At 51.4% G+C, this 13,593-nt stretch overlaps 4 protein-coding genes across 7 annotated transcripts in view; 2 read left to right on the top strand and 2 right to left on the bottom strand.

Moving 5' to 3' along the window:
* Window positions 1–12,684, top strand: part of LOC146009834 (uncharacterized) — a 547,900-nt gene extending 535,216 nt beyond the window's left edge. Inside the window, exons 4-7 of the mRNA XM_083150362.1 lie at window positions 1,690–1,768; window positions 2,922–3,019; window positions 3,107–3,242; window positions 11,372–12,684. Coding sequence (XP_083006488.1) covers window positions 1,690–1,768; window positions 2,922–3,019; window positions 3,107–3,242; window positions 11,372–12,297 — 1,239 coding nt within the window. The 3' untranslated portion in view covers window positions 12,298–12,684. The remainder of the gene's footprint in view (window positions 1–1,689; window positions 1,769–2,921; window positions 3,020–3,106; window positions 3,243–11,371) is intronic.
* LOC146009797 (uncharacterized) overlaps window positions 1–13,593 on the top strand; it is a 928,908-nt gene that overhangs the window by 783,206 nt on the left and 132,109 nt on the right. The gene's annotated exons all lie outside the window — the stretch shown is intronic.
* The window catches only part of LOC146009800 (uncharacterized), a 185,381-nt gene that overhangs the window by 79,113 nt on the left and 92,675 nt on the right, over window positions 1–13,593 (bottom strand). The window lies entirely within an intron of this gene.
* Window positions 1–13,593, bottom strand: part of LOC146009825 (uncharacterized) — a 66,168-nt gene that overhangs the window by 38,575 nt on the left and 14,000 nt on the right. The gene's annotated exons all lie outside the window — the stretch shown is intronic.

The following is a 13,593-nucleotide window of genomic DNA, read 5'->3' as shown; positions in this document are numbered from 1 at the left end:
AGTAACATCGGGGGATGTGACCGGAGAGGTGACTGCTAGGAATGGGACGTTATACAGTAACACCGGGGGATGTGACCGGAGAGGTGACTGCTGGGAATGGGACGTTATACAGTAACACCGGGGGATGTGACCGGAGAGGTGACTGCTGGGAATGGGACGTTATACAGTAACACCGGGGGATGTGACTAGAGAGGTGACTGCTGGGAATGGGACGTTATACAGTAACATCGGGGGATGTGACCGGAGAGGTGACTGCTGGGAATGGGACGTTATACAGTAACACCGGGGGATCTGACCGGAGAGGTGACTGCTGGGAATGGGACGTTATACAGAGACACCGGGGGATGTGACCGGAGAGGTGACTGCTGGGAATGGGACGTTATACAGTAACACCGGGGGATGTGACCGGAGAGGTGACTGCTGGGAATGGGACGTTATACAGAGACACCGGGGGATGTGACCGGAGAGGTGACTGCTGGGAATGGGACGTTATACAGTAACACCGGGGGATGTGACCGGAGAGGTGAATGCTGGGAATGGGACGTTATACAGTAACACCGGGGGATGTGACCGGAGAGGTGACTGCTGGGAATGGGACGTTATACAGTAACACCGGGGGATGTGACCGGAGAGGTGACTGCTGGGAATGGGACGTTATACAGTAACACCGGGGGATGTGACCGGAGAGGTGACTGCTGGGAATGGGACGTTATACAGTAACACCGGGGGATGTGACCGGAGAGGTGATTGCTGGGAATGGGACGTTATACAGTAACACCGGGGGATGTGACCGGAGAGGTGATTGCTGGGAATGGGACGTTATACAGTAACACCGGGGGATGTGACCGGAGAGGTGACTGCTGGGAATGGGACGTTATACAGTAACACCGGGGGATGTGACCGGAGAGGTGACTGCTGGGAATGGGACGTTATACAGTAACACCGGGGGATGTGACCGGAGAGGTGACTGCTGGGAATGGGGCGTTATACAGTAACACCGGGGGATGTGACCGGAGAGGTGACTGCTGGGAATGGGACGTTATACAGTAACACTGGGGGATGTGACCGGAGAGGTGACTACTGGGAATGGGACGTTATACAGTAACACCGGGGGATGTGACCGGAGAGGTGACTGCTGGGAATGGGACGTTATATAGTAACACCGGGGGATGTGACCGGAGAGGTGACTGCTGGGAATGGGACGTTATACAGAAACACTGGGGGATGTGACCCGAGAGGTGACTGCTGGGAATGGGACGTTATACAGTAACACCGGAGATGTGACCCGAGAGGTGACTACTGGGAATGGGACGTTATACAATAACACCGGGGGATGTGACCGGAGAGGTGACTGCTGGGAATGGGACGTTATACAGTAACACCGGGGGATGTGACCGGAGAGGTGACTGCTGGGAATGAGACATTATACAGTAACACCGGGGAATGTGACGGGAGAGGTGACTGCTGGGAATGGGACGTTATACAGTAACACCGGGGAATGTGACGGGAGAGGTGACTGCTGGGAATGGGATGTTATACAGTAACACCGGGGGATGTGACCGGAGAGGTGACTGCTGGGAATGGGACGTATACAGTAATTCGGGGGATATGTCTGGGTGATGACTGTATCATTGTGTGTGTCAGGTTCCTATAAGGTGTCAGGATGTCACTGTCTATCTCTCCCTGCAGGAGGGGGAGTATATAGAGGAACACAGGGGTCTGTACAAGGACGTGATGATGGAGAATCACCGGCCCCTCACATCACTGGGTAAGAGGGGACATTTATTGTACAGGGGAGAGCAGGTATGGGGGTCCACTATATACACCCAGAATCTGATAATCACATATATGCAATGTCCTCAGTCACTGCGTGTCTCCTACAGATGGGCCCAGTAACAGAGATAACCCAGAGAGATGTCCCCGTCCTCTGTATTCCCAGGATAATCACATATATACAATGTACTCAGTCACTGCGTGTCTCCTACAGATGGGCCAGTAACAGGAATACCCCAGAGAGATGTCCCCGTCCTCTGTATTCCCAGTATAATCACATATATACAATGTCCTCAGTCACTGCGTGTCTCCTACAGATGGGCCCAGTAACAGGAATACCCCAGAGAGATGTCCCCGTCCTCTGTATTCCCAGGATAATCACATATATACCATGTACTCAGTCACTGTGTGTCTCCTACAGATGGGGCCAGTAACAGGAATACCCCAGAGAGATGTCCCCGTCCTCTGTATTCCCAGGATAGTCACATATATACCATGTCCTCAGTCACTGCGTGTCTCCTACGGATGGTCCCAGTAACAGGAATACCCCAGAGAGATGCCCCCGTCCTCTGTATTCCCAGGATAATCACATATATACCATGTACTCAGTCACTGTGTGTCTCCTACAGATGGGCCCAGTAACAGGAATACCCCAGAGAGATGTCCCCGTCCTCTGTATTCCCAGGATAATCACATATATACCATGTCCTCAGTCACTGTGTGTCTCCTACAGATGGTCCCAGTAATGGGAATACCCCAGAGAGATGTCCCCGTCCTCTGTATTCCCAGGATAATCACATATATACAATGGCCTCAGTCACTGCGTGTCTCCTACAGATGGGCCCAGTAACAGGAATACCCCAGAGAGATGTCCCCGTCCTCTGTATTCCCAGGATAATCACATATATACCATGTCCTCAGTCACTGTGTGTCTCCTACAGATGGGCCCAGTAACAGGAATACCCCAGAGAGATGTCCCCGTCCTCTGTATTCCCAGGATAATCACATATATACCATGTCCTCAGTCACTGCGTGTCTCCTACAGATGGGCCAGTAACAGGAATACCCCAGAGAGATGTCCCCGTCCTCTGTATTCCCAGGATAATCACATATATACAATGTCCTCAGTCACTGCGTGTCTCCTACAGATGGGCCCAGTAACAGGAATACCCCAGAGAGATGTCCCCGTCCTCTGTATTCCCAGGATTGTACAGAGGAGAATCACAGGACCCCACAGGAGGATCAGGTAGGTGGGATTTAAGGTCTAAGCAATATACCAAAGTGACTGTACCTATATGATCTATACTAATCTTTGTTTTTGGGGGTTGTGTAGAGTAAAGAGTTGATTGATATGAAGGCAGAAGATATTGATGGCAAACAAGAGAGAAATGTGGCTGAGAGTAAAATAGAAGATGTAAAGGGTGATCAGCAGTGTAAGGAGGAAAAAATCCCTACAGACATCAACACAGGTGAGAAAAAGTCCCAGCCCAGAGATCTGACCAGTCTCCTCCCCGCACTCTCTGGTGTATCTCATACATCAGGAGCCATCAGCCCCTATTATACTCCTTCTCTCCCCTCACATCATGTCACTGTGTGTTACCAGCCCAGAGATCTGACCTGTCTCCTCCCCGCACTCTCTGGTGTATCTCATACATCAGGAGCTATCAGCCCCTATTATACTCCTGCACTCCCCCTCACATCATGTCACTGTATGCTACCAGCCCAGAGATCTGACCAGTCTCCTCCCCGCACTCTCTGGTGTATCTCATACATCAGGAGCCATCAGCCCCTTTATACTCCTGCTCTCCCCTCACATCATGTCACTGTATGTTACCAGCCCAGAGATCTGACCAGTCTCCTCCCTGCACTCTCTGGTGTATCTCATACATCAGCAGCCATCAGCCCCTATTATACTCCTGCTCTCCCCCTCACATCATGTCACTGTGTGTTACCAGCCCAGAGATATGACCAGTCTCCTCCCCGCACTCTCTGGTGTATCTCATACATCAGGAGCCATCATCCCCTATTATACTCCTGCCCTCCCCCTCACATCATGTCACTGTGTGTTACCAGCCCAGAGATCTGACCAGTCTCCTCCCTGCACTCTCTGGTGTATCTCATACATCAGGAGCCATCAGCTCCTATTATACTCCTGCTCTCCCCCTCACATCATGTCACTGTGTGTTACCAGCCCAGAGATCTGACCAGTCTTCTCCCCGCACTCTCTGGTGTATCTCATACATCAGGAGCCATCAGCCCCTATTATACTCCTGCTCTCCCCATCACATCATGTCACTGTGTGTTACCAGCCCAGAGATCTGACCAGTCTTCTCCCCGCACTCTCTGGTGTATCTCATACATCAGGAGCCATCAGCCCCTATTATACTCCTGCTCTCCCCCTCACATCATGTCACTGTGTGTTACCAGCCCAGAGATATGACCAGTCTCCTCCCCGCACTCTCTGGTGTATCTCATACATCAGGAGCCATCATCCCCTATTATACTCCTGCCCTCCCCCTCACATCATGTCACTGTGTGTTACCAGCCCAGAGATCTGACCAGTCTCCTCCCTGCACTCTCTGGTGTATCTCATACATCAGGAGCCATCAGCTCCTATTATACTCCTGCTCTCCCCCTCACATCATGTCACTGTGTGTTACCAGCCCAGAGATCTGACCAGTCTCCTCCCCGCACTCTCTGGTGTATCTCATACATCAGGAGCCATCCGCCCCTATTATACTCCTGCTCTCCCCTCACATCATGTCACTGTGTGTTACCAGCCCACAGATCTGACCAGTCTCCTCACTGCACTCTCTGGTGTATCTCATACATCAGGAGCCATCAGCCCCTTTATACTCCTGCTCTCCCCTCACATCATGTCACTGTGTGTTACCAGCCCAGAGATCTGACCAGTCTCCTCCCCACACTCTCTGGTGTATCTCATACATCAGCAGCCATCAGCCCCTATTATACTCCTGCTCTCCCCCTCACATCATGTCACTGTGTGTTACCAGTCCAGAGATCTGACCAGTCTCCTCCCCGCACCCTCTGGTGTATCTCATGCATCAGCAGCCATCAGCCCCTATTATACTCCTGCTCTCCCCCTCACATCATGTCACTGTGTGTTACCAGCCCAGAGATCTGACCAGTCTCCTCCCTGCACTCTCTGGTGTATCTCATACATCAGGAGCCATCAGCCCCTATTATACTCCTGCTCTCCCCCTCACATCATGTCACTGTGTGTTACCAGCCCAGAGATCTGACCAGTCTCCTCCCCGCACTCTCTGGTGTATCTCATACATCAGCAGCCATCAGCCCCTATTATACTCCTGCTCTCCCCCTCACATCATGTCACTGTGTGTTACCAGCCCAGAGATCTGACCAGTCTCCTCCCTGCACTCTCTGGTGTATCTCATACATCAGGAGCCATCCGACCCTATTATACTCCTGCTCTCCCCTCACATCATGTGACTGTGTGTTACTAGCCCAGAGATCTGACCAGTCTCCTCCCCACACTCTCTGGTGTATCTCATACATAAGGAGCCATCAGCCCCTATTATACTCCTGCTCTCCCCCTCACATCATGTCACTGTGTGTTACCAGCCCAGAGATCTGACCAGTCTCCTCCCCGCACTCTCTGGTGTATCTCATACATCAGGAGCTATCAGCCCCTATTATACTCCTGCTCTCCCCCTCACATCATGTCACTGTGTGTTACCAGCCCAGAGATCTGACCAGTCTCCTCCCCGCACTCTCTGGTGTATATCATACATCAGCAGCCATCAGCCCCTATTATACTCCTGCTCTCCCCTCACATCATGTCACTGTGTGTTACCAGCCCAGAGATCTGACCAGTCTCCTCCCCGCACTCTCTGGTGTATCTCATACATCGGGAGCCATCAGCCCCTATTATACTCCTGCTCTCCCCCTCACATCATGTCACTTTGTGTTACTAGCCCAGAGATCTGACCAGTCTCCTCCCCGCACTCTCTGGTGTATCTCATACATCAGGAGCTATCAGCCCCTATTATACTCCTGCACTCCCCCTCACATCATGTCACTGTGTGTTACCAGCTCAGAGATCTGACCAGTCTCCTCCCCGCACTCTCTAGTGTATCTCATACATCAGGAGCCATCAGCCCCTATTATTCTCCTGCTCTCCCCCTCACATCATGTCACTGTGTGTTACCAGCCCAGAGATCTGACCAGTCTCCTCCCCGCACTCTCTGGTGTATCTCATACATCAGTAGCCATCAGCCCCTATTATACTCCTGCTCTCCCCCTCACATCATGTCACTGTGTGTTACCAGCCCAGAGATCTGACCAGTCTCCTCCCCGCACTCTCTGGTGTATCTCATACATCAGGAACCATCAGCCCCTATTATACTCCTGCTCTCCCCCTCACATCATGTCACTGTGTTACCAGCCCAGAGATCTGACCAGTCTCCTCCCCGCACTCTCTGGTGTATCTCCTACATCAGGAGCCATCAGCCCCTATTATACTCCTGCTCTCCCCTCCACATCATGTCACTGCGTGTTACCAGCCAAGAGATCTGACCAGTCTCTTCCCCGCACTCTCTGGTGTATCTCATACATCACTAGCCATCAGCCCCTATTATACTCCTGTTCTCCCACCCCCCCCCCTCACATCATGTCGCTGTGTGTTACCAGCCCAGAGATCTGACCAGTCTCCTCCCCGCACTCTCTGGTGTATCTCATACATCGGGAGACATCAGCACCTATTATACTCCTGCTCTCCCCCTCACATCATGTCACTGTGTGTTACCAGCCCAGAGATCTGACCAGTCTCCTCCCTGCACTCTCTGGTGTATCTCATACATCAGGAGACATCAGCCCCTATTATACTCCTGCTCTCCCCCTCACATCATGTCACTGTGTGTTACCAGCCCAGAGATCTGACCAGTCTCCTCCCCACACTCTCTGGTGTATCTCATACATCAGCAGCCATCAGCCCCTATTATACTACTGCTCTCCCCCTCACATCATGTCACTGTGTGTTACCAGCCCAGAGATCTGACCAGTCTCCTCCCCGCACTCTCTGGTGTATCCCATACATCAGGAGCCATCAGCCCCTATTATATTCCTGCTCTCCCCCTCCCATCATGTCACTGTGTTACCAGCCCAGAGATCTGACCAGTCTCCTCCCCGCACTCTCTGATGTATCTCATACATCAGGAGCCATCAGCCCCTATTATACTCCTGCTCTCACATCATGTCACTGTGTGTTACCAGCCCAGAGATCTGACCAGTCTCCTCCCCACACTCTCTGGTGTATCTCATACATCAGCAGCCATCAGCCCCTATTATACTACTGCTCTCCCCCTCACATCATGTCACTGTGTGTTACCAGCCCAGAGATCTGACCAGTCTCCTCCCCGCACTCTCTGGTGTATCCCATACATCAGGAGCCATCAGCCCCTATTATATTCCTGCTCTCCCCCTCCCATCATGTCACTGTGTTACCAGCCCAGAGATCTGACCAGTCTCCTCCCCGCACTCTCTGGTGTATCTCATACATCAGGAGCCATCAGCCCCTTTATACTCCTGCTCTCCCCTCACATCATGTCACTGTATGTTACCAGCCCAGAGATCTGACCAGTCTCCTCCCCGCACTCTCTGGTGTATCTCATACATCAGGTGCCATCAGCCCCTATTATACTCCTGCTCTCCCCTCACATCATGTCACTGTGTGTTACCAGCCCAGAGATCTGACCAGTCTCCTCCCCGCACTCTCTGGTGTATCTCATACATCAGGAGCCATCAGCCCCTATTATACTCCTGCTCTCCCATCTCACATCATGTCACTGTGTGTTACCAGCCCCGAGATCTGACCAGTCTCCTCCCCGTACTCTCTGGTGTATCTCATACATCAGCAGCCATCAGCCCCTATTATACTACTGCTCTCCCCCTCACATCATGTCACTGTGTGTTACCAGCCCAGAGATCTGACCAGTCTCCTCCCCGCACTCTCTGGTGTATCCCATACATCAGGAGCCATCAGCCCCTATTATATTCCTGCTCTCCCCCTCCCATCATGTCACTGTGTTACCAGCCCAGAGATCTGACCAGTCTCCTCCCCGCACTCTCTGGTGTATCTCATACATCAGGAGCCATCAGCCCCTTTATACTCCTGCTCTCCCCTCACATCATGTCACTGTATGTTACCAGCCCAGAGATCTGACCAGTCTCCTCCCCGCACTCTCTGGTGTATCTCATACATCAGGAGCCATCAGCCCCTTTATACTCCTGCTCTCCCCTCACATCATGTCACTGTATGTTACCAGCCCAGAGATCTGACCAGTCTCCTCCCCGCACTCTCTGGTGTATCTCATACATCAGGAGCCATCAGCCCCTATTATACTCCTGCTCTCCCCCTCACATCATGTCACTGTGTGTTACCAGCCCACAGATCTGACCAGACTCCTTCCCGCAGTCTCTGGTGTATCTCATACATCAGAAGCCATCAGCCCCTATTATACTCCTGCTCTCCCCCTCACATCATGTCACTGTGTGTTACCAGCCCAGAGATCTGACCAGACTCCTTCCCGCAGTCTCTGGTGTATCTCATACATCAGCAGCCATCAGCCCCTATTATACTCCTGCTCTCCCCTCACATCATGTCACTGTGTGTTACCAGCCCAGAGATCTGACCAGTCTCCTCCCCGCACTCTCTGGTGTATCTCATACATCAGGAGCCATCAGCCCCTATTATACTCCTGCTCTCCCCCTCACATCATGTCACTGTGTGTTACCAGCCCAGAGATATGACCAGTCTCCTCCCCGCACTCTCTGGTGTATCTCATACATCAGGAGCCATCATCCCCTATTATACTCCTGCCCTCCCCCTCACATCATGTCACTGTGTGTTACCAGCCCAGAGATCTGACCAGTCTCCTCCCCGCACTCTCTGGTGTATCTCATACATCAGGAGCCATCCGCCCCTATTATACTCCTGCTCTCCCCTCACATCATGTCACTGTGTGTTACCAGCCCACAGATCTGACCAGTCTCCTCACTGCACTCTCTGGTGTATCTCATACATCAGGAGCCATCAGCCCCTTTATACTCCTGCTCTCCCCTCACATCATGTCACTGTGTGTTACCAGCCCAGAGATCTGACCAGTCTCCTCCCCACACTCTCTGGTGTATCTCATACATCAGCAGCCATCAGCCCCTATTATACTCCTGCTCTCCCCCTCACATCATGTCACTGTGTGTTACCAGTCCAGAGATCTGACCAGTCTCCTCCCCGCACCCTCTGGTGTATCTCATGCATCAGCAGCCATCAGCCCCTATTATACTCCTGCTCTCCCCCTCACATCATGTCACTGTGTGTTACCAGCCCAGAGATCTGACCAGTCTCCTCCCCGCACTCTCTGGTGTATCTCATACATCAGGATCCATCAGCCCCTATTATACTCCTGCTCTCCCCCTCACATCATGTCACTGTGTGTTACCAGTCCAGAGATCTGACCAGTCTCCTCCCCGCACTCTCTGGTGTATCTCATGCATCAGCAGCCATCAGCCCCTATTATACTCCTGCTCTCCCCCTCACATCATGTCACTGTGTGTTACCAGCCCAGAGATCTGACCAGTCTCCTCCCTGCACTCTCTGGTGTATCTCATACATCAGGAGCCATCAGCCCCTATTATACTCCTGCTCTCCCCCTCACATCATGTCACTGTGTGTTACCAGCCCAGAGATCTGACCAGTCTCCTCCCCACACTCTCTGGTGTATCTCATACATCAGGAGCCATCAGCCACTATTATACTCCTCCTCTCCCATCACATCATGTCACTGTGTGTTACCAGCCCAGAGATCTGACCGGTCTCCTCCCCGCACTCTCTGGTGTACCTCATACATCAGGAGCCATCCGACCCTATTATACTCCTGCTCTCCCCTCACATCATGTGACTGTGTGTTACTAGCCCAGAGATCTGACCAGTCTCCTCCCCACACTCTCTGGTGTATCTCATACATAAGGAGCCATCAGCCCCTATTATTCTCCTGCACTCCCCCTCACATCATGTCACTGTGTGTTACCAGCCCAGAGATCTGACCAGTCTCCTCCCCGCACTCTCTGGTGTATCTCATACATCAGGAGCCATCAGCCCCTATTATACTCCTGCTCTCCCCCTCACATCATGTCACTGTGTGTTACCAGCCCAGAGATCTGACCAGTCTCCTCCCCGCACTCTCTGGTGTATCTCATACATCAGTAGCCATCAGCCCCTATTATACTCCTGCTCTCCCCCTCACATCATGTCACTGTGTGTTACCAGCCCAGAGATCTGACCAGTCTCCTCCCCGCACTCTCTGGTGTATCTCATACATCAGGAACCATCAGCCCCTATTATACTCCTGCTCTCCCCCTCACATCATGTCACTGTGTTACCAGCCCAGAGATCTGACCAGTCTCCTCCCCGCACTCTCTGGTGTATCTCCTACATCAGGAGCCATCAGCCCCTATTATACTCCTGCTCTCCCCTCCACATCATGTCACTGCGTGTTACCAGCCAAGAGATCTGACCAGTCTCTTCCCCGCACTCTCTGGTGTATCTCATACATCAGTAGCCATCAGCCCCTATTATACTCCTGCTCTCCCCCCCCCCCCCCCCTCACATCATGTCGCTGTGTGTTACCAGCCCAGAGATCTGACCAGTCTCCTCCCCGCACTCTCTGGTGTATCTCATACATCGGGACACATCAGCACCTATTATACTCCTGCTCTCCCCCTCACATCATGTCACTGTGTGTTACCAGCCCAGAGATCTGACCAGTCTCCTCCCCGCACTCTCTGGTGTATCTCATACATCAGCAGCCATCAGCCCCTATTATACTCCTGCTCTACCCCTCACATCATGTCACTGCGTGTTACCAGCCAAGAGATCTGACCAGTCTCTTCCCCGCACTCTCTGGTGTATCTCATACATCAGTAGCCATCAGCCCCTATTATACTCCTGCTCTCCCCCCCCCCCCCCCTCACATCATGTCGCTGTGTGTTACCAGCCCAGAGATCTGACCAGTCTCCTCCCCGCACTCTCTGGTGTATCTCATACATCGGGACACATCAGCACCTATTATACTCCTGCTCTCCCCCTCACATCATGTCACTGTGTGTTACCAGCCCAGAGATCTGACCAGTCTCCTCCCTGCACTCTCTGGTGTATCTCATACATCAGGAGCCATCAGCCCCTATTATACTCCTGCTCTCCCCCTCACATCATGTCACTGTGTTACCAGCCCAGAGATCTGACCAGTCTCCTCCCCGCACTCTCTGGTGTATCTCATACATCAGGAGCCATCAGCCCCTATTATACTCCTGCTCTCCCTCTCACATCATGTCACTGTGTGTTACCAGCCCAGAGATCTGACCAGTCTCCTCCCCGCACTCTCTGGTGTACCTCATACATCAGCAGACATCAGCCCCTATTATACTCCTGCTCTCCCCTCACATCATGTCACTGTGTTACCAGCCCAGAGATCTGACCAGTCTCCTCCCTGCACTCTCTGGTATATCTTATGCATCAGTACTAATGAGCTTTCCTGTTTGTGTCTTTGTTTTTTATCTCCAGCTGGTGAATTCCAAAGCACGAACACCAGGGAAGAATCTCTTAGTTCATCTCCAGATTTTAATAAAAAAAACACAGAAGGACCTCCAAGAGACAGTCCCAATATACATCCTGCACCTGACAGTGCAGATAGTGCGTCTGACCCCATTCAACATGAGCAAAGTTCTCCTGATCAGTCAGATGTTGCTGCTCACTGTCGAACTCGTAGGAGAGCTCGTAGACGAGCACGTAGAGGTCCTGAAATAGTGTACTGTTCAGAGTGTGGGAAATGTTTTACACATAAATCAGAGCTCGTTAGACATCAGCGATGTCACACAGGTGAAAAGCCATTTTCTTGCCCGGAGTGTGGGAAATGTTATTCGTTTAAATCCAGTCTTGTTGTACATCAGAAAAGTCACACAGGTGAGAGGCCATTTCCATGCTCTGAGTGTGAGAAATGTTTTTTAAAGAAATCCCATCTTATTAAACATCAGAGACGCCACACGGGGGAGAGGCCATTTCCATGCTCTGAGTGTGGGAAATGTTTTACACAGCATTCAGACCTTGTTGAACATCACAGATTTCACACAGGTGAGAAACCGTTTCCATGTCCTGAGTGTGGGAAATGTTTTAGAAAGAAATCAAATCTTATTCAGCACGAAAGAACGCACACTGGGGAGAAACCATTTCCATGTTCTGAATGCGGGAAACGTTTTCCAATAAGGTTGGATCTCGTTAAACACCAGAGAAGTCACACAGGTGAGAAGCCATATGAATGCTCTGAGTGTGAGAAATGTTATACCCAGCAATCGGCTCTGGTTACACATCAGAGAAGTCACACAGGTGAGAAGCCGTATCAATGTTCTCCGTGTGGGAAATGTTTTCCAGAGAAATCACAGCTTATTATACATCAGAGAAGACATACCGGCGAGAAGCCATTATCTTCTTGAAGAACCTCTCAAGAAAAGCCAAGTCTTGCTCATCATCAGAATGACACAATAAGAGTTAATACTCCCGTTTTATCCTATTTCATTATCTTCAAGAGATAGAGAAATGTTTTATCCAGAAATGTTTTATTTTTCTAAAAATGTGTTTAAACCCATTGAGATTCCTGTAAAACACAGATTGCTAGTAGTTTGGAGTGAGTCCGAATACAAAGGGGGACATTTACTAAGATGAGAATTCTGTTGCACATGGGATGCTGCAACTATGGGCAACTATTCACAATCTACTGTTTATTTGGTACTCTTTACTTAGAAGGGCGCCCATCTCGGCCATCTCGGGCATTGAATGCACTAAAAAATCTGGTGCGATGCGACAGACGAGATGCCCGAGATTTCCCATAGGGAACAATGTTAAATGTCTCAATTGACCCGATTTTCCTGTTCAATGCCTCAATTGACCCAATTTTTCCATAGGAAACAATGTTAAATGGGCCACAGAGGCCAAATAGGCACCCTGAAGTGAATAATGGCCACCCGAATTGTTAACGCCACCCCACGATCAACGTCAACCCGAAGCGTGGCGAGCGCAGCGAGCCCGCGAGGGGCGGCGGTACGCGTCCTACGACCTTTTCATACCCCCACTATCCACGTCGGCGTGGAGTCGAGAATAGAAAGTGTGGCGAGCCCGAAGCGTGGCGAGCCCCGCGAGGGGACGCGGATACCTTCACAGGTATCCGCGTCCCCTCGCGGGCTTCACAGCTGTCCGCGTACCCTCGCGGGGCTCGCTGCGCTCGCCACGCTTCGGGCTCGCCACACTTTCTATTCTCAACTCCACGCCGACGTGGATAGTGGGGGTATGAAAAGGTCGTAGGACGCGTACCGCCGCCCCTCGCGGGCTCGCTGCGCTCGCCACGCATCGGGTTGACGTTGATCGTGGGGTGGCGTTGACAATTCGGGTGGCCATTATTCACTTCAGGGTGCCTATTTGGCCTCTGTGGCCCATTTAACATTGTTTCCTATGGAAAAATCGGGTCAATTGAGGCATTGAACAGGAAAATTGGGTCAATTGAGACATTTAACATTGTTCCCTATGGGAAATCTCGGGCATCTCGTCGGTTGATCGCACCCGATTTTTTAGTGCATTCAATGCCCCAGATGCCCGAGATTTTTTACTAACGATGCCCACGATCAAAATCGTGGGCGCCCTTCTAAGTAAAGAGTACCGTTTATTTAGCACCTCTTAGAAGGAAATAGTTTCTGATTGGTTATCAATAGCAACATTCCATTTGACATAGATCTCCC

This window comes from Crinia signifera, chromosome 6, assembly GCF_055691185.1.
Source record: "Crinia signifera chromosome 6, ASM5569118v1, whole genome shotgun sequence".
NCBI classification, from domain to species: Eukaryota; Metazoa; Chordata; class Amphibia; order Anura; family Myobatrachidae; genus Crinia; species Crinia signifera.
The sequence above is the reverse complement of the archived record's forward strand: the minus strand, read 5'-3'. Positions and strand labels throughout refer to the sequence as shown.